The sequence below is a fragment of the Manis javanica genome, chromosome 3 (assembly GCF_040802235.1).
Source record: "Manis javanica isolate MJ-LG chromosome 3, MJ_LKY, whole genome shotgun sequence".
NCBI classification, from domain to species: Eukaryota; Metazoa; Chordata; class Mammalia; order Pholidota; family Manidae; genus Manis; species Manis javanica.
Window position 1 is genome coordinate 1,272,503 of NC_133158.1, and position 17,487 is coordinate 1,289,989.

General features: G+C 54.3%; 2 protein-coding genes and 1 long non-coding RNA gene across 18 annotated transcripts in view; 1 reads left to right on the forward strand and 2 right to left on the reverse strand.

The window, feature by feature from the left end:
- USP4 (ubiquitin specific peptidase 4) overlaps window positions 1–10,251 on the reverse strand; it is a 35,769-nt gene extending 25,518 nt beyond the window's left edge. For 14 of the 15 annotated variants that reach the window (XR_012128857.1, XR_012128858.1, XR_001856478.3 and 11 more), the window contains exons 1-6: window positions 9,881–10,100; window positions 7,827–7,954; window positions 4,412–4,542; window positions 3,192–3,318; window positions 2,474–2,619; window positions 2,312–2,373 (exon numbers count right to left, since the gene is read on the reverse strand). Coding sequence is in view for 12 of the 15 variants with exons in the window: in XM_017681431.3 (XP_017536920.3) it covers window positions 2,312–2,373; window positions 2,474–2,619; window positions 3,192–3,318; window positions 4,412–4,542; window positions 7,827–7,954; window positions 9,881–9,981 (695 nt within the window). In the remaining 3 variants the exon portion in view is untranslated. Of the gene's footprint in view, window positions 1–2,311; window positions 2,374–2,473; window positions 2,620–2,698; window positions 3,047–3,191; window positions 3,319–4,411; window positions 4,543–7,826; window positions 7,955–9,880 lie in introns of those variants that run through there. The other variant, XM_073230582.1, reaches the window with a different exon arrangement.
- LOC118967606 (uncharacterized) lies at window positions 10,125–12,205 on the forward strand. The gene is made up of 2 exons (XR_005054796.2): window positions 10,125–10,364; window positions 10,800–12,205. It is a non-coding gene; the product is annotated as an uncharacterized lncRNA (long non-coding RNA).
- Window positions 12,206–16,255: 4,050 nt separating this feature from the next.
- On the reverse strand, window positions 16,256–17,184 carry GPX1 (glutathione peroxidase 1). 2 transcript variants are annotated; one of them, XM_073230584.1, is made up of 2 exons: window positions 16,871–17,184; window positions 16,256–16,812 (listed from the first exon to the last, which is right to left on the reverse strand). In XM_073230584.1, exons 1-2 carry the CDS (start codon window positions 17,106–17,108, stop codon window positions 16,481–16,483), a joined length of 570 nt encoding a protein of 189 aa, XP_073086685.1. In that variant the 5' UTR covers window positions 17,109–17,184; the 3' UTR covers window positions 16,256–16,480. The 2 variants fall into 2 exon arrangements, with proteins under 2 accessions (XP_073086685.1, XP_036850247.2); XM_036994352.2 differs by having other exon boundaries at window positions 16,256–16,794; window positions 16,875–17,177.
- Between the last annotated feature and the right edge of the window lie 303 nt (window positions 17,185–17,487).

The following is a 17,487-nucleotide window of genomic DNA, read 5'->3' on the forward strand; positions in this document are numbered from 1 at the left end:
TCCCTCCATCCTCCAAGACTTCCTCCCCTCTGGCCCATCACTTCCTCCCTGCTTCTGGGTTCCTGCCGTGTGCACACTGACGCTGCTGCTCCCGTCCCCCCCCGCACCTTCCCCCTGGGGTCTTCCACCTCTATCCCTCCATGGTGCCTCCGGGAATTCCTCACCCGGACCTTCCGGCCCGTCCCACCTTCGGCTCCATGCCGGCCGCTCCTCACCCAGCCCTGAGCACCGTTCCTAAGCCCCCGAGCCCCCTCATGTCCCCGGCTCCTCCTCTTCCTGAGGGTATTCGCTTTGCTTATTCCGTCCTGCGCTGCATCTGGAGCATGAATTCTGGGGCTGCCAGCCCGGACTGACAACCTGGGGTCTTCCTTTTACTCCAGCTGCGCTCGCACCCGGCTGCCAGAGGCTGTCCGCCGGGAGGGACCGAGCTTCTCCCCTCCTCCCCGTGCCCCCCACCTCCCCGAGAGGCAGGGCCGGACTCCAAGCTCGCAAGGACACAGGCCTGCCACCTCTTCACCTCGGGCCTCGCCCCAACTCTCCGTCCTCCGGCTCGCCTCCAGGCTGGCCTGCGGTCACCTGCCCTGCCATGTTCTCTCCCCACTAAGCCGCATGCTCACTGCTGACCCCAACCTCACTCCTTCATAGCCATGTTCAAACAGCAGCTCAGTGGGGCCTCCCCATCTTCCTGGTTCAATCCACCCCTTCCCAAAGACTAGCACCTGCTGATTTTCTTCCCTGAAAAATACCACTGGACACATGTGTTTTTATCTGTTTTCTGCTCTTTGAGGGTAGGGACTTTGTTTTGTTTACTGCGGTACCCTTAGCATTTGGAACACTGTCTGGCCCTGCTAGGGGAGTGGGGAGGAGAATGAGCCCCTGGAAGTCCACTCAGGGCCGATTTACCCTTGGACACTTTCCCAGAGACTAACTGCCAGGGCACCTCAATGAGGCTCTTCACCATAAGTTTCTCGTTCCCTGGACTCAGGACTTCCAGTGCGGTGGGAGAGAAGCAAGGCTAGGGAAGGCGAAGGCCCGGCCGGCACCAGCCTGCTGCGCGGCAAGCTGTCCGCCCTGCCTTCAGCCTGGGCTCCAGCTGTCTTCTGTCACCCCAGGGCATTTCACAGCTTTTACGTCATTTTCTCTCAGCTCTGTGGCATTTCCCATTCCAGGATGGGAGCCAGCAGCCTGGGCTGGCCTGTCTCTGAGTGCCACTGTCATAAGTCACCATTAACTCAGTGGCTTAAGGCACCACAAATTCACTGTCTCCAGCTTTGGAGGCCAGATGTCTAAAATGACTGAGTGAAAACCAAAGTATGGCAGATCTGTGCCCCTCTCTGGAGGTTCTGGGGCCCCTGGGGGCTACCCACACTCCCAGCTCAGGGCCTCACAGCTCCTCACACCTCCCTCCTGACGCCCGGGTCTCCCTCTCTTATCAGGACCTATGAGGATGCTGGGCCCACCCAGGACAATCCAGGATCATCTCTCCAGCTCAAGATCTGTAGTCACATCTGCACAGCCCCTTCTGCCATGTACCTAACAGGTTCTGGGCATTTGGACGTGGGCATCTTGGGGGGTGGGCATTATTCTGCCCACCACAGCTAGGAGCTGGTAACCAGGGTTTCTTGACTGGAGTCCGTGCCTAGGCTCCTGGGTGTCTGTGGAACTCTTGAGATTGTTGGCTAAATATGTGTCTTCGTGCATGCTCCTCCAAAGAGAACTCCTAGCTTTCATGATTCCCAAAGGAGTAGCAGCCCCTGGTTATGGAGTGGCCACTATCCAAGGCCTGAGTGAGGGAAAAGCACAAAGACCAACACTGTCCCCTTAACTATCAGAACAGACACAACCTCTCCATCTTACACCGTACGAAAAAGTCATCAGTTCTTCCTGTTCCCTGCTCAGGACATGCTCAATTCCGTGCCACACAGGAGCACCTCCGGAGGGGCCTGGAGGTGCAGTTCAGCAGCAGAATCATTCCGCCAGCACCCAGACCACTGGGCACTGGGCCTGAGCCCCCTCCTTTTCACCAGGGCCTGACTACAGGTGGAGAAAGCGACAGTCCGTACAGACACAGCCCATCAGCCAGGCGGCGTCCCCAGAGTCTGGCCCTTCCCCTCCCCACCTCTCCCCAGGTCACATGACCTTGCTTCCCCCAGACCTGCACAGCAGACTGCGTCCCAGAAGCTAGCACTATGGACTCAGGATAGGAAACCCAGGGTGCTTTATCGTCTGGGAACGTTCCGGGGCACGGGCAGCTGGTCGGGACTGTCTCTCTTACCCGCACGCCCAGCGCCAGGGAGGAAAGCGCACTTACTTTGCCTGCAGGGTCTGCCTGGGCCACGTGCCGTCTTCATTCTGGGGCTCGATCACTAGCACCTGTGTGAGGGGGACCCGTATGAGGACCGGGCAAACCAGCCCACTTCTGCTGGCCACAGCCTGGATGGCACTGCCGCGGGGGCCTGTCTGGGCCTCCTACCTGACCCTGGTACAGCCCGGCATCCTGCACAGTGCTGTCCAGCTTGCTCAGCTGCTCGTAGGTGTTGCTCATGTACTTGTTCCAGAGCCGCGTCTCACGCTCTGCAGGAATGTTGAACAGCTTCCGCATCTCCTTCTCGATGGTTGCTAGGGACAGGCGGAAATGTCACTCACGGATCTGTCCAGACATGAGGCTCTGCACAGCCACAGCAAGCTAATGCCCGTCTCCTCCCTTTGCAGATGGCTGCCGGGTGCTGGGGGCCCCACGTTCTGACTGACCTTGGCCCCTGTGACTCCTAAGGCCAAACATCTCCCATGGGGCTCCTGCTGCACTCACAGGTACAAAACTTTCCCTGTGCTTCCCCTCCTCTGATGGTGTGGGTCCCACAGAACAGTGAGAAGCTTATCTCTGGAGTCAAGACAGATCCAGCCGAGGATACTGAGTCTGCCAGGTCCCCACTGAGGTCTCTGCGTGAGGCACGTTGAACTCTCTGAATCTGGGTATCTTCCTTATTACCCCATGTCAGGTGGGCAGGAACCATGCCCAGTAGGCCACGTGCTCCACAAGAATCCCCTGGGGGGCAGACTCCCAGTCAGGATGGTAACCACAGCACGGTTTGATCTGGGTAACAAACCTGAAGAGGGTGTTGCCACTCCCTGCTCACCAACCACAATGCTCGTTCGCACTGGGTTCCTGGAAGCCCAGCCCAGCCACTCACCGATGGTATCTGCCTTGCTGAAATGGCAACTCAACACTTTGGTGGGATCGCCATTCTCACAGAGCTTCAGTTCCAGCAAATACACCTCTACCTTGCAGTGCTTGACGAACAGGCCATGCTCCAGCACCTGCAAATGAGAGGCACAGGGCATGGAGGAGGGACTGTGCTTCCACAAGGCAGTGGCAAAAGGCGGGATCCATGAGATAATCATTTAAGTGATGAAGGGGCTTAGAAGTTTGGATGTTTAAAGCCACTGCCATCTGATCTAGGACTTAAGGGTCTTTTTTTCACCTATTAGGAAGCAGAGCTTACAATAGCTCTGTGTGTCCCAAAGTGGGGATGGCGGTGCTGGCTCCGCAGGGCCTGCTGCATTAGAAGACTAGAGGCCAGAGTTAAAATCCCTTGGCACAACGTGCACATGGCAGCACTGTGGGCATTAGGTGATGTTGGCAGGAGGCTGGCCTGCCCCTAACCTTTTGATCCCCAATTCCTCTTATGGTCCCAGGTTTCAAGCTGAAGAAAGAAAGTAGTTCTAGCTCTAAACAGTGACTGAGAAGCATGGCCTCGGACTGCAGCTCTCCCCTGCTCTGCTGAGGGCGGGGCGCTGCACAGCACGCATAACAAGTTCGCCCAGGGCCCACCAGTCAGCAGGCACACGGGCTCTTATCATGTCTCCTCTGCCAGGGGAACAACTGTGGGAGTCAGGCGGGTGGTGGTCTCCTCCGAGTCCTGGCTGCCAGAGAGGCCACCCCCCCCCCTCCCGGGTTGTATCCCAGAGCCTGCCTTCACTCCGGAGCATACTCTTCTATGGGCTGTTAGAACCTGTTTTCTGAGATGCTCAACAGTGTGGCCACACTCTTAAGCACAGGGAGAAAGCAGTATGAGAGAGACTGTAAGACAGACATTACTGTAGGCCCATATGCCCCAGGGGGATTTCTCTCATAGGGCCTTCCAGAAAGTGCTCTCATGGCACCAGACACACCCAAAGTCCTTGGGCAGCCCTGATGTTTGGAGGCCCACTCAGTACAGCATCCTAGGTGAGCAGCCTTACTCATGCCACTCACAACCACAATTCCCTAAAGAGAACCAGAAAAAAGGCCCCAAACACCCCAACTGTTGCAACCCCTAAGGTGCACCCAGTATCCCAGAATGCCAACACGCAGTGACATCCCCAGGGAGCATGCAGACACGGGCTGGCAGGGTGACAGTTGTGCACTCACTTTTCTGACAATTGGCTGCTGGCCCTCTACACAGCCATACCAGGTCAATAACTTATTCCAGGCTTCAGCTGGGACCAGTACATAGTCCAATTCATCAATTAAATGTTCTTTTAAGGTCTGACTCTCAGTATCTGAAAAAGGAAAACAACACATAATTCACTGCTCTCTCCCCAAGAGTGTTTGCTTTACATGATTCTTAGGTACTTTTCAGACGTAAGAAAAGTATTTATAGGAACAGGTACAAAATTTCAAAATTCTGTCACTGGTCATAACACAGAGCAAATCTGACTACTTGTCTTTCACTATGCTTTCCGAACATTCCAGGAAGAACTTGTCCTCCCTCTATAACTGGAGACAGAAGCAGGGAGGAAAGAAGAGAGAAAAACTCCAATTTATATTTTCAAAGTGCTTCTTAAAATTGTTAATTATAAATACTTATAATATTCTGATGAAACTGTCATAAGATCACATATAGCCTTACCCTGAAAGATTCATCAAAAAAAACAAATGAGTCACTGACGTTAAGTTTCTATCAAGAGTCACTGAGCATTCTTAGCTTTTAATACTCCAAGTTAAAGCCCAGCTGGACAGGCCCTGTGGAGGGAGCCAGTGTTTAAAACGACAGACGTCTGTCTTGCATTCAGCAAGGATGGGCAACCTGGCTGGCGTCAGAAGTGCTCGCCGACGGAGGGCCAAGGAAGACTGACCACCGCCCACCAAGGGAGCCTCCCAGCTAAGGCAGGGCCATTCACACTCACTCCCACAAGGGCAGCCACTGTTCCCCAGACAAATGAAGCTACCAACCAGGGAGAGCGAGAAGAACCCACTGGGGGTGACTCTGCTGTGGCTAAAGGCAGACAGGGTTAAGAACAAAAACAAAACCCACAAGTGAGTTCAAAGGTGCCAGGGCTTCCCACCACCATGCGTGCCACCAGCTTACAGCCCACCCTATGAGGCCTTCTGCCCATCTTCAGGGTGAGCTCAGATCAGACTCGCCTCTCCTTTCTTCATTTCAAAGGAAAAGGAAAGGAATTAAATGGGCTTGGAAAACAGGAATAGAAATGTGAGACAGATGAGTGGATAAACAAAATGCGGTGTATACACACAGTGGAACATCACTCAGCCTGCAAGTGGAAGGAAATTCTGACACAATGTGTTAACACGGATAAACTCTGAGGACATTATGTTAAATGAAATGAGACAGGCACAGAAAGACAGATACTGCACATCCCCTTATATGAGGCATCCAGAGCAGTCAGGTTCAGAGGCAGACAGCGGACGGTGGCTGCCAGGGACTGGGGGAGGCGGAGAGTAGGAATCATTGTTGAATGGCTATGGCGCTGCAGTTATGCAGGATGAGGAAGTTCTGGAAATTAGGTAGACAACTATGTGAACATACTTAATACTACCTAAAAATGGCTGAGATGGTAAATTTTGTTATCTGTATTTTACCATCATCTACCAAAAAAAAAAAAGGTAGATTTCCTATTTGATGAGCCAACCACTTTGCACACCAGCGCTGGCATGATTAACACTGACAGACCAAGTCTCTATTTTCTCTCTTGAACAAGACTTCTCTGTCCAGCAATAGGAGGATGGCTCACGGCTCATAATACTTGAGTCTGCTTGAAATAAGAGCTTCAAAAAAACTGACACCTAATTCCAGTTTTCTCTAATTTACAAATTAAAACTCCTGTAAGTTATTCACATAGTATCTTGGGTGGAGAGATGTATCTTCATTTCTAACACAAAGCACTGTACAGACCTGGCAACCCACACTGCGCCAAACGGCAGCTGGGAACCTTCACATGAAGGAAAGGACCTGTAATTTCCAGCATTGCCAACCCAAGTCCATGGGTTCTACAGGGCTCCTTCCCTTCCGAGGCTCAGTGACACTTTTCCCTGAACATGTCATTCTCAGGCACTACAGTACAAATGCAGGAAACTTGACCGGTATTTTCAATGCAGTTCACTATTGCCCTTAAAACTGGATGAGTCCAAGGGCATCATACTAAAAACCACACAGGGGTTTTGAAATAAGGATTTAGCCTCCACAGATTTCTTCCACAGAGAGGCAAATAAAGGATGAAAATGAGAGCCTGGCTTATCTAAGCGCAGAGATTCCATCTGAAGTTACCAGGGGCTTGGGTGAAAATGAGAGAAGAGGTGCTCTACAGACATCAGCAAGGACATGCTCTATCCACCCTGCCCACCTCCAGCAGCCCCTTACAGGCCACGCCCATGACCCCAGGTGAAAGGAAGGCGGCTGAGAACCCGGGGACCAAGGGGCAACCCTCGTTTGCCAGAGAAAGGTCATTTCCATACTGTCAGTGTTCCAGGACCTGAACTTCTCAGGCACACAGCAGATGACAGCAAATGTTTCAAGCCAAAGCGAGACTGCATTGAACTGAGGACATGGAAGGAATGCATGCCCTTAGCTGAAGGTCACAAAAGATGATGTCAGAGGGCCTCTCCAGATCTAGGATTCTCATCACTATTACTACTGAAAGCCCTAAGAGCTCACCTTTCCAAAAGAATGAGGGGAAATGAGAAGTGCAGGCGTAAGGCGGGGATCCCTGGGGGCTTCCCGGTATGAAGCCACCACCCAAACCTCCGTCAGGAAACAAAGCCATGACATTGTTTACTATGCCACTTAGACCTCCCTGAAGCGCAGGCTGAGCTGAAGCCCTGGCTAGATTTTAAAAACACCCACATTAGGTTAGATACTTGGATTATGCCTCATTGTACTGTCTGCCTTCCTGCTGCCCTGATTTTGGGCACAGGTGACAGATCACCTCTGTCCTGCTTGCAAAGGAGTCTAAACCTAGGTGAAACAAAGCCCAGCAAAGGCCAACTGTCGGGTCTATTCATCTACAGTTCCAAGTCAAGCTCAGTATATCATACATCACTTCTCCAAACACTTCTTTCACTGGGGGCTAATTGTGATCATAACCCCACTAAGCGCCCACTTCCTGCACACTACTTTCATGACAAACATCGTCATCACAGGAACGACTGATAAATGCAGACAAGCCTATGATTCGTTACACTGAAAATGGAGCAGAGAATTCTGGTTCCCAAGTTTCAGATGCCAGATGCAATTTCAAAATGCTATTGTATTTCTTTCCAATCCACACACTGATCTAAAATACGAAATTTCTAGCAGAACTAATTTGCAAATAAAAGAGAGAGTCAAAAATACTATAAGTATACTCTTGTTAGAAGCAGTTAATTTAGGGGAAAAAAACAGCCTATCTTCTCCCTGAGGGTCTTACAACAACTTCTGCTTTAGGTGCAAATCAAGACACTTGTTTCTATTCCCTCACTGTAGGAAAAGCAGGCTCACAAAGTAAACAGGACCTCAGGCCACTGCATAAGTGGGTGTGTCAGTAAGAAAAGCCACGGCATACTGCACCTGCAAAGAGTCCAGAGTTATCTATGGGGCCAGGAAACACGTTGTGTTCGCCCACGCTGTATATGTCCCAGCTGTCGAAGCCCACATATTTCTTCCATTGCTTGAACCATCGGCTGTCAATAAGATACCTACAGACACACAAATATTTATTATACCAGAAAAGCTGAGGTCATAAGTTTCTGCAGTTTTTCCACTTGGGGGAACACCCAATTCCCACTGAAAAACACTCTCTCCAGCAAAAGCAGGGCCACGCCCCACATGGCACAGAGAGCCTGGCCAAGGACAGACATCCATTACATGAAATAGTGTTGAAAGAATGAATAACTAAAAAGTAGGAAATGACCGGCTTCAAAACACTGATTTTAATGAAGTCTTTCTATGCGTAAAATCTTGTTTGCTAGTGACCAAGGCAGTAACTTCATAATGATCTTTACAGAGATCCTTAACTAGATAGATAATTTCGTTACACTGTCTTGCTTGATGTGAAGAGCATTAAACTAATTTTCTTTCTGAAACTGGGTTAACACCTTAGACCTTCAGTTTTAATTTGAGGGCCAAAGGAGGTATCAAAAAATACGTGTTTATGTGTATATGTTTAAGTGTGTCCTACATACATACACCCTGGTATCTAGGTATGCTTTTCTTGTCAAAAAGCATCACATCTATCTGATTATATTTAAAAGTTTCACCACACTATTTTTACAATTAAGACAGAAGGGATATAGGGAATATAGTATATTTGTATGTTGACAGATGGTAAGAACATTTATTGGAGTGAGCATTTAATAATGAAGGTAACTGCTGAATCACTGTGTTGTACACCTGAAACCAACGTGATACTGTATATCAACTTTATTTCAGCAAGAAAAAGGAGGGGGAAACCTTTTTCTTTTCACAGGGGGGACAAAGTTTATTGGTGCATTTTTCAAATTTTATCTCAAACATCAGAGGAGATCAGGCAGTTTCCCAGAGGCCACAAGGATTCCTAAATACACCCAACTCCCTAAAATGCTCTTTTCCCTCCAAACCCCTTGAACGATACCCTCCAAACATTTTTAGTGTGTGACTGTAGGCAATCTCAAACTTGCTCTGGTTCTGCTGAGTATTCGTTACATACCACCCGTATGTAGGGTCACTTTCCAGGGCCCCTCTGCGTGCTGGCCATTAAGGACCCGGCTAGCTCTATGACACTGAAAAACCCCACGCGAATTCCTCCTAACCCCAATGTCTCTCTTCCCTGCTCGATTTCTCTGTCGCTGTAGGGGCAATACCAAGTGCCGCCACCACCACGGTTTACTGAACAGGGATGCTCAATCATATTCAAGGCAAGCCAAGGCCTAGGGTTCTTCTCCCACACGGTATCACCCAGGAATCTCTTCACTCGTGCAAGTACTGTCCCTTCTACTAAACAATTTGAGAAACTTCTTGTCTCAGACTTGCCCTTCTAAATCCTGGACTTAAAATTTTCTTATCTAGCCTCTGGGCTATCTTCTCCCACTCCGAAATGCTGCTGTCGCAACTATTTTTGACATTGGCTACCAAAATAACCTGGGCCTTTCGGACATTTGTTCTGCTTCTGACCTTGACATCTGTTCGGCAGTTTACAAGTTACAAAGTGTCTACTTCTGATCTTCGCCTCAACCCACAGGGCGGGGGACCGAGTGGCAAATACTGCTACCCGGGTTTTAACAGCAAGGAACCGAGGTCTGCGAGGAGCGGACGCTTCGCTCAAGGTCACAGAGCGCGAGTCCTCGCAGGTGAAGAAAGGGCTGTCCGCACAAGGTTCCCGTGAGCGCTCCCCTCCTCCGGGTCCGGCGGTCCCCGCCCCCGCCGGCTTCCCCCGGGGCTCGGAGGAGGCCGCGACGGCCCTCAGCTCCGCCCGCCTCCCCGGAGGGGGTCCTGAGGCCTCCCCTCTGGAGGGCAGGCGGCAGGCGGCCCGTCAGGCGCAGGACCGTCGCCCCGGCCCAGGCCCTGCCCCAGCCGAGGGGGCACCGGCCCGACGGCCAGAGCCCGGGCCCGGCCCCGCGCAGCCGGAGGGAGGGCCCGGCGCTCACCACTGCGCCCCTCGCTGGAGCGTGGTCCTCATTAGGGCTCCGAGCTCGGATTTCTGGGTCTCCGCATCCGGCCGCTCAGGGCAGCCTCCGCCTTCCGCCATCTTGTCCGCGGCCCCGGCCCAGCCGGTCCGGACATCCGCCTCGCGCACGGCGTGCCGTGGCCACGCATGCACGCACGCACGCGCCGCGACCTTCTCTCCCCGCCCCGCCTTCGGCCTTCTTCCGCGCGTGCGCAGGAGGAGAGGACGGGACGCTGTCCGGTCGGCCGGGGGACGGCCCTTCTGATCCATGGCGGGCCGAAGCCTGGAAGTGCTCCGCTCCGCCGAGAGCTTGGAAAGGGCCGGGCACCGGACTGCGCGCCCAAAGCCCGGCCTCCTTCCACTCGACCCTGCGGGGAAGGAGCGGAGCCCGGGGGGAGGCCGCCCCTGGCCCATCCCACCGAGCAGGCCGAGCAGATGATCCGGCCGCGCGGCCTCGCAGCCCAGTAGGCTTCCGAGCGCGGTCGGGCGGGGACTCGAGGGGACAGGCCGCGAGGCTCTCCGGACAAGAGGACAGGACCCAGGAGAGGAGAAGGCCCCTGAGCAGGCCGCCGCCGCCGCCCCGCGCCAGACGGGCCGCGGGAGGCGCGGAGCAGGCGAGGGCGAGGGCTTCCTTCCCCCGTGGGCGCCCAGAGGTCCCGCGGGAGCCGGTGGCGCCTTTGCCCTGGGGGAGGGGCGGCTCCGGGGACGCTGGGGGAGGTGCTTTAACAGATGTACTACTTCGGTGCTGGGCTTTGGCTCCTGGAAATTAATTTGTACCTGGGTCATCCGTCGCCCGCCAAGAGGTAGCAGGCCTCTTGGCAGTAGCGCAGAGGGCCGGGGGACGTAGATTTGGATTTGAAACTGCCCTGAACAACCACGTAGCAATTAATCCCTTGCAGGTAAGAGTTACGACCACCTGACAGTTCTACGTCTTGGGGAGCCAACACCGACCACCCGAGTGCCCTTCCTTCTGTGAAAGTTCTTTGAAGTTGTTAAGAATATTCTCAAAAGACAATCATTACCTTTAGTACTGTTACTTGGGGGAAAAGAAGGTTGGATTACTGACTTTACATCAGAACCTACATTGGAGGGTGTCTGTTTCCCTCCTTTTCTTAGCAATTTCTCCTATGCCATTTATGGCGTGGGTCAGAGTCCTAAAGAAGTGGATCAGGTCCTCAACAGCACTAGAAATCTAATTATAAAAATGAAAACTTTGGAAAACCTTCTCAAGTCAAGATCTCCAAAATGCTACTCACGGCTGTTAACACAGTGCACTAATTATGCATAGTGAAGAGTTTATACTAAGATTACAAAAGTGCTAGTAGTTAATATGCAAGGAATAAAGTGAAAGTTCATGGTCAATGGATCATTATTTCCAAAGTTTGAAGACTTTTCCAGCGGGTTTGATTTAAATGTTACATACTGAGAACTAGGAAGGAGCGACAGCATCTGTCTGTGTGTCCCTGCTATTGTGGGAGTGACTGCAGATTTGGGAGGAATAAAGTGATGAAGCTCTGACTTTCCCTGGCCCCGGGGCTGTGTTCCCCTTGGGCCATTTGCCCCAGGGAGAGGTGTAGGCCTAATAGGACACTCACTTGGCTCCATGACCGAACCTCAGGACTGAACAACCCACCCGCTGCCATAGGAGCACGAGTCACAAGAGCAGGGGACAGGCCTGGCTGACCAGTCACATGCTGCTTCATTGCAGAGCTGATGCCCTAATGAAGGGTTTGTAATGTCTCGGTGTGTGACTTTAAGCAGTTTGTCTTCAAATCTTAAAGTGTCCCTGGCTGTTATTATGGCTTGATCCCCACCTACCTGAAGTTGGCCCTCCCGTGTCACCCCTGGTCTTCACTTGGCCTGAGGTCACAGAGCACACGAGGCGGTATTCACAAATTACAGGCACTTTTTGATTAAAGGTGCTTTGGCATTGGGAGAAAGTGTGTCCTTCTTGCCTGCCCTTTACTCTGCCCAGGAGACTGGAAAGAATAAAAGACTATAGAAAGTTCATTTTAGGAGAATTAAAGATCTTAATTAGAGACATAGCCTCAGTTGCAGTAGGATTAGGTTCCTGGGGAAGGTAACAGGCAAAATCCTGAAGGAGTCTCACAGAGAGGAAGTCGGGTCGTCTTGCCTGCATGGGAAGCATGTGCTGTTGGACAGATTCTCTTCTGGTTGTACCACCGTTGGTGACCAGCCCTGATTGGGTAGTGGGGAGGGGGCCCACAGGCGTGGGTAGTTTCGTCTGTTCCTTTGATTCTATTGCCATCAATGTCTTAACCATAAAGAAATACTTAGATGTTAACTGTGTGTGGTGTTTGCCTTTTGCACAGAGCAAATTCTCAGTAGGCATTTCTTGGATGAATGAATTATCTAGATAACAGTCATATTTTCATCTAATATCTATTCTGAGCTCACAATCCCTCCCCTGCAGGGATTCACAGCCAGTGTGCTTGGGGAAGATGTTTTCACAGGTGATCACAGCATTGAGTGTCGAGTGAGCAAAGTGCTCCACGAACATGGAGCATGATTCTGTCGACACTGTTGGAAAGGAAACTAAAGCAACTGGTACAAGGAGCTGAGCAGGCTTACCACTACCCCCGCCCTTGGCGGGTGGGTGAGTCTGCAAGGGATGCCGAGGGGACCAGGGCGGCTTTAGGTGAACACACGTGCACAGGCCGAGGAAACAGGGTGCCCTCCACCTGCCTCCCTCTGGAGCCGGGTGGCCAGGAGGGCTGTTGGACACAACCCTGGATGCTGCTCTGACTCCAGGTATTTGGGTTCAGGGACCTGTTTTGTGCCCTCCTTCTGAGGCCACAGGTACGCGGGACCTGGGGTGGGGTCCTGGGCGTGGGGGTTCTGTTTGCAGCACGTGCGGTGGAAAGGCTGTGCGTTCCAGCACCTCATGTCAGTCTCAGGGCTTCTGGACGCAGCTGACAGAACCCACCAGCAAGTGCCCTACTTAGGTGGGGATCTTTTGTGGTCTTTTATTTAAGTAAAGTTGATATACAACATTATATTGGTTTCACCTCGTGTTTTTGTTTTCCCAACTGACACGCCTGGAGTTGAATTCTTGGTGTGGGGGGGTCAAAGATGAAAGATGCTGGGGCTCAGAGGTTGCCTCTCTGTCCCCCCAGAGCCAGGGCACATGACACCCCACCTTGGACAAGAACTGTTCTTCTTTGTGCCCCCACATCTAGTCCAACACTGCCCAACGCAGGGCATGCTTCACCTTTGTATGCAGCAGAGATCTTCCAGCCTATTTGGTGATCGTAATGAAAAAAAAAACCTGTCAAATTTAGAGTACTCTGATGGGGGTCACTGCCCAGTGTTTAAAACTCCATACTATACTCTCTTGGGGAAATGAGCAGGCAGTTGTTACTTAGCGTTACCTCAAAGTTCGAAATGGTAAGATTTATTATTAGGCTGATCAGACCAGCAATGCTTCTCTGAAAATAAGTTTGCTTTAAATGTTTGAGGAACTATATAGAGACCAAAGAAGGAAGTCATCTGATAAAGGGCTAATTGTGCAAGAAGCGCCACACTGAATTTTAGCAGATTTTTTTCCCACAGCTTTGGTGAGGTTTAAAGTGTACATCAAGACAATATGATATACATACATCTAATTTTAATAGATTTAATGTTTAAAACAAAACGAAGCCAAACAAAAGGGGGGAATAAAAACAGTATTCCTGGAAAAACTGCTAAAATGGAAGCCTCTATACGTAGTTGAGCAGCAGTTGAGTCCCCATTGCTTCCTTAGAAGCCCCTCTACCACCAAAGGCTGGGACCTCAGGCAGGCTCCCTGGGGTTCCTGTGCCAGTATCCTGCCTTTGAGCTGCTGATTCATGGTGGGGTGGGGTGGGGTGGGGTGGGGCGGGGAGGGTGCAGATCGGAATCAGTAGCAGTTACAAGGTAGAATGAAGAGTGTGTCTGGGCGTGTCCTGTATGTGCACATGGGGAAGCCCTGTCCTGGGGAGGATGGAGCGTTAACTGGCTTTATTCAGTCTTCCTGAAGCAGAGGGTCAGAAAGGATGCTGGGTTAAGGAGGCAGGCTGCTTGAAGTCTGAGGAGTGTCCTCCTGCCAGGCTGGGCCACACTGAGCGCTCAGAATTTGTTCCCCAGGCATAAACTGAGCATAACAATGAGTGGGTGAGGAGGCATGAGTCACCGGGCAGAAGAGGTTGGAGTCGTCCGGAAGCCCTGGGTTCCCATCCTGGAACCTAACCAGCAGGTGTGGCAGGGGCTGCACTGACCCTTTACAGGAAAAGGGGACAGCTGGGGCAGGAAGCCTCTCATGTGTCTGGCTGATAGGTCACCGAGTAGGACCCTACGTCCCCACTCTCCCAATCAGTGGAGGTTTAGCTAGCACCTAGGTGGTCCTGGGCACTTGTGTAGCTGCCAGAGCGGGCCTGGCCGTGCTGTGCACTTGGGTATCTGGCTTCAGCTCCAGCTGTGCCTTGGAAGCTGATTTCAGAAGAACTTGCAGTCCCGGTGCACTCGGCCCACCCAGCTGCCTTCCTTCTGAAACGTCCCGGCCCTCGGCTGCCTGGCTCCGCCCTGGTTCTTCCCCACAGTGCGCCTGCCAGGGCCTGAAAGGGTTGGGAAGCACAGGCCCCAGGCCCAGGCTCCCCTGGGCTTTTTCTCGCCACTTTCCCAGGTGACCTCAAGCTCTCCAGTGGTTGCTCCTGTCCCCTTGGCTACACCTCTGTCTTCAACCCACAGTCCTTTCCATCTCGTAACCACCTGTCCCAGGGATCTCCGTGTGGATCTCACGCGACATGTCTGAATCTGCACACACGCCTTTCCCCCCAAACCTCTGCCTCACGCGATGTGCAACTCAGCGAGATACCACCTGAGGCCCTCACACTGTCCTCCGTCAGCTCACTTCTTGGCCAACTCATTGCTTGACCTCTCTTCAGCTCTGCTGCCATGTCCTTCAGGAGGCAAGCAAGTAGCCCTCCCTCCGGGGCCAGGCCCTCTGGGAAATGCCCGGTACTACCTCAGAGCCAACCGTGCTCAGTAATTGTAGCATCTTCCTCTTCCTGCCATCCTGAGATACCCAGTGGGCACAGGGCTGAAGGATGAATGTTGCAGTAGGGTGCAGAGGGCTCTCAGGGAAGGAACGTGGGGCTACGGGGTGGCAGATGGCCGGTGTGTACCCAGATATACTGAGATGGGCAATTGTTATTCTCCATCCCAGAAGGCAGATTTGGAGGCTACAAATGATGCTCAAAAAGCTCTGGTCCTGTTTTGGGTGGAAAGTCTTTTGTTTTTATTGACAAACGTGCTGATGCATGTCACAGGCAAGGCCCTGCAGGCTGATGAGCAGCCCCGTCCATGCACACGTGCACTCCAGACTGAGCTGAGGGCGGCAGAGGTGTGCGCGGTCCACAGGTGGACAGATGGCAGGGCCTCAGTCAGGTCTGGGGGCTCACGCTGAGGCGGAGAGGCCTTGTGGCGTGAGTTCTGGTGCGGAGGGGAATGGAGGGCCCTCCATACCTCAACGACCTAAGGGCAGACACAGGGGGAGGCCCAACAAGGATTCCTGTTCAGGACTGGAGAACTGTTCTGACCCGGAAGAGCTAAGCCACCCATTTGAACACACTGGGAGTCCAGACCTCTGGCCCACATACTGTGCTATGGGTGACCGCCGGAGTCACTGGGTCCTTGTCTGCCCAAGCTGTGACCACACCCTGCAGAGTCCCAGTACTGATAGGAAGTGGTTCCACGTCTGCCTCAAAAGATTGGCAGCAACACCCACAGATGGAGGCTGGGCCGAACCACACCTAAGCGGCAGCAGCTGGCCCCGTATCCTCCCCCCCCACCCCCCGCCTGACCACGGGATTGCCTAGAGCAGGAGGGCGTGGCCAGCTCAGGTGTCTACTCTTCCCGCGCTGAATGCGCCAGCGTCAGAGCAGATACAAGCCGGGGCAGCAATGTGCAAAGATGAAATATTGCATGAGTTTCCGGCTGTAAAATGGGCCTTACACTTGGAGAGGCCAGACTCTGACTGGGAGTGGGCACCCACGGAGTTGTCTTCTGCGATGGCCATTCACACCCAGCAAATCCTCAGAAAGGGAGAGGCCTACTACTCCTGGGGTCAGGAACTGAGCCACCGGTTTTTCTTTTTGGAGTGGGGCCAGCGGGGGGCAGAGCGGGAAACCCTGGGAGGAGGCGGCCTTCACACACAGTGGAGAGGATTCCCTCTGCGGACACGAGGGCCCAAGTTCAGGCTTGTCTGGGACGAGGGCCAGCGGTGGGGGCTCCAGTTCGGAGCACTGTGCCCACGCGGTTGGAAGAGGTGCCCCCCCCCCACCCCGCTGCCACTGACACCCGACACACACACAGCGACCTGCGGACACCCACACTTTTATTAGGGAAGCACGTGGGCTTCAGGGTTGGGGGAGGACAGGACCAGCGCCCACCCGGGGATTTTCTTGGACATCAGGCATTCCTCCTTCCATGTTTAGAGGCAACACCATCATGGCTGAAATCCCGGGGTTGCTGCCAGGCCTGGGGAGGAGCGCCATGCTAGGCACAGCCGGGCACCGCGGGCAGCAGGGCTTCGATGTCGGGCTCAATGTCGATGGTGGGGAAGCGGCGGCTGTACCTGCGCACGGGCACCCCGTCCGGCCCCACCAGGAACTTCTCGAAGTTCCAGGCGACGTCGCTGCGGCACACGGGCGACCAGGTGATGAGCTTGGGGTCGGTCATGAGCGCTACGGCGTCGTCGCAGGGCGCGGGCAGGGCCTCCCGCAGGAAGGCGAAGAGCGGGTGCGCGCCCGCGCCGTTCACCTCGCACTTCTCGAAGAGCGCGAAGCCGGGCTCGAAGCCGCCGCCGGGGCGCACGTGCTGCAGCGAGCGCAGGATCTCCTCGCCCTGGCCGTTCTCCTGCGGGCGCGCGGGCCGCTGCGTGAGGCGCCGCCCCGCCCCGGCCGCCCCCCGCCCCGCGCCCCGCGCCCCCGGCGCACCTGATGCCCGAACTGGTTGCACGGGAAGCCGAGCACCACCAGGCCCCGGGGCCCGAGGCGCCGCTGCAGCTCGTTCATCTGCGTGTAGTCGCGCACCGTGGTGCCTCAGAGCGACGCCACATTCTCGATGAGCAGCACCTTGCCGCGCAGCGAGCCCAGGCTCACGGGCTCCCCGCCGGCCAGCGGACGCGCCGAGAAGGCGTACACGGAGCGGAGCGCTGCGGAGGCGCACATGGCGGGAGCGAAAGAGGCGAGCGGCGCGGGCCGTACTTCCGGCCGCCAGCCCAGGCCCGGCCCGGCCCGCCCCTTCCGGCCCCCCGCGAGGCGGGAGGGCGCGGCTCCGCCGGATGCGGCCACCGCCCAGGCCGCGCGGCGCGGGCACGTTGGGTCCCGCCCAGGCGGCGCCGAGGGTTTCCGGCCGGGGGCTGGGCCCGGCCCTCCGGCGCGCGCCCTGTCGCTGTCCCGCGGTAACGGGCGCCCTGGGTCGCCGGGTGCACGCAGCAGGTGTGACTCGCGGTGGCGGCGCAGCTGGCGACGGCCGCCCAGGCGAGCTGTCTGCGGTGACGCCCCGTGGTTCCGGGAGTGGGCAGTGCCGGGCAGCTAGGGTTGGGGC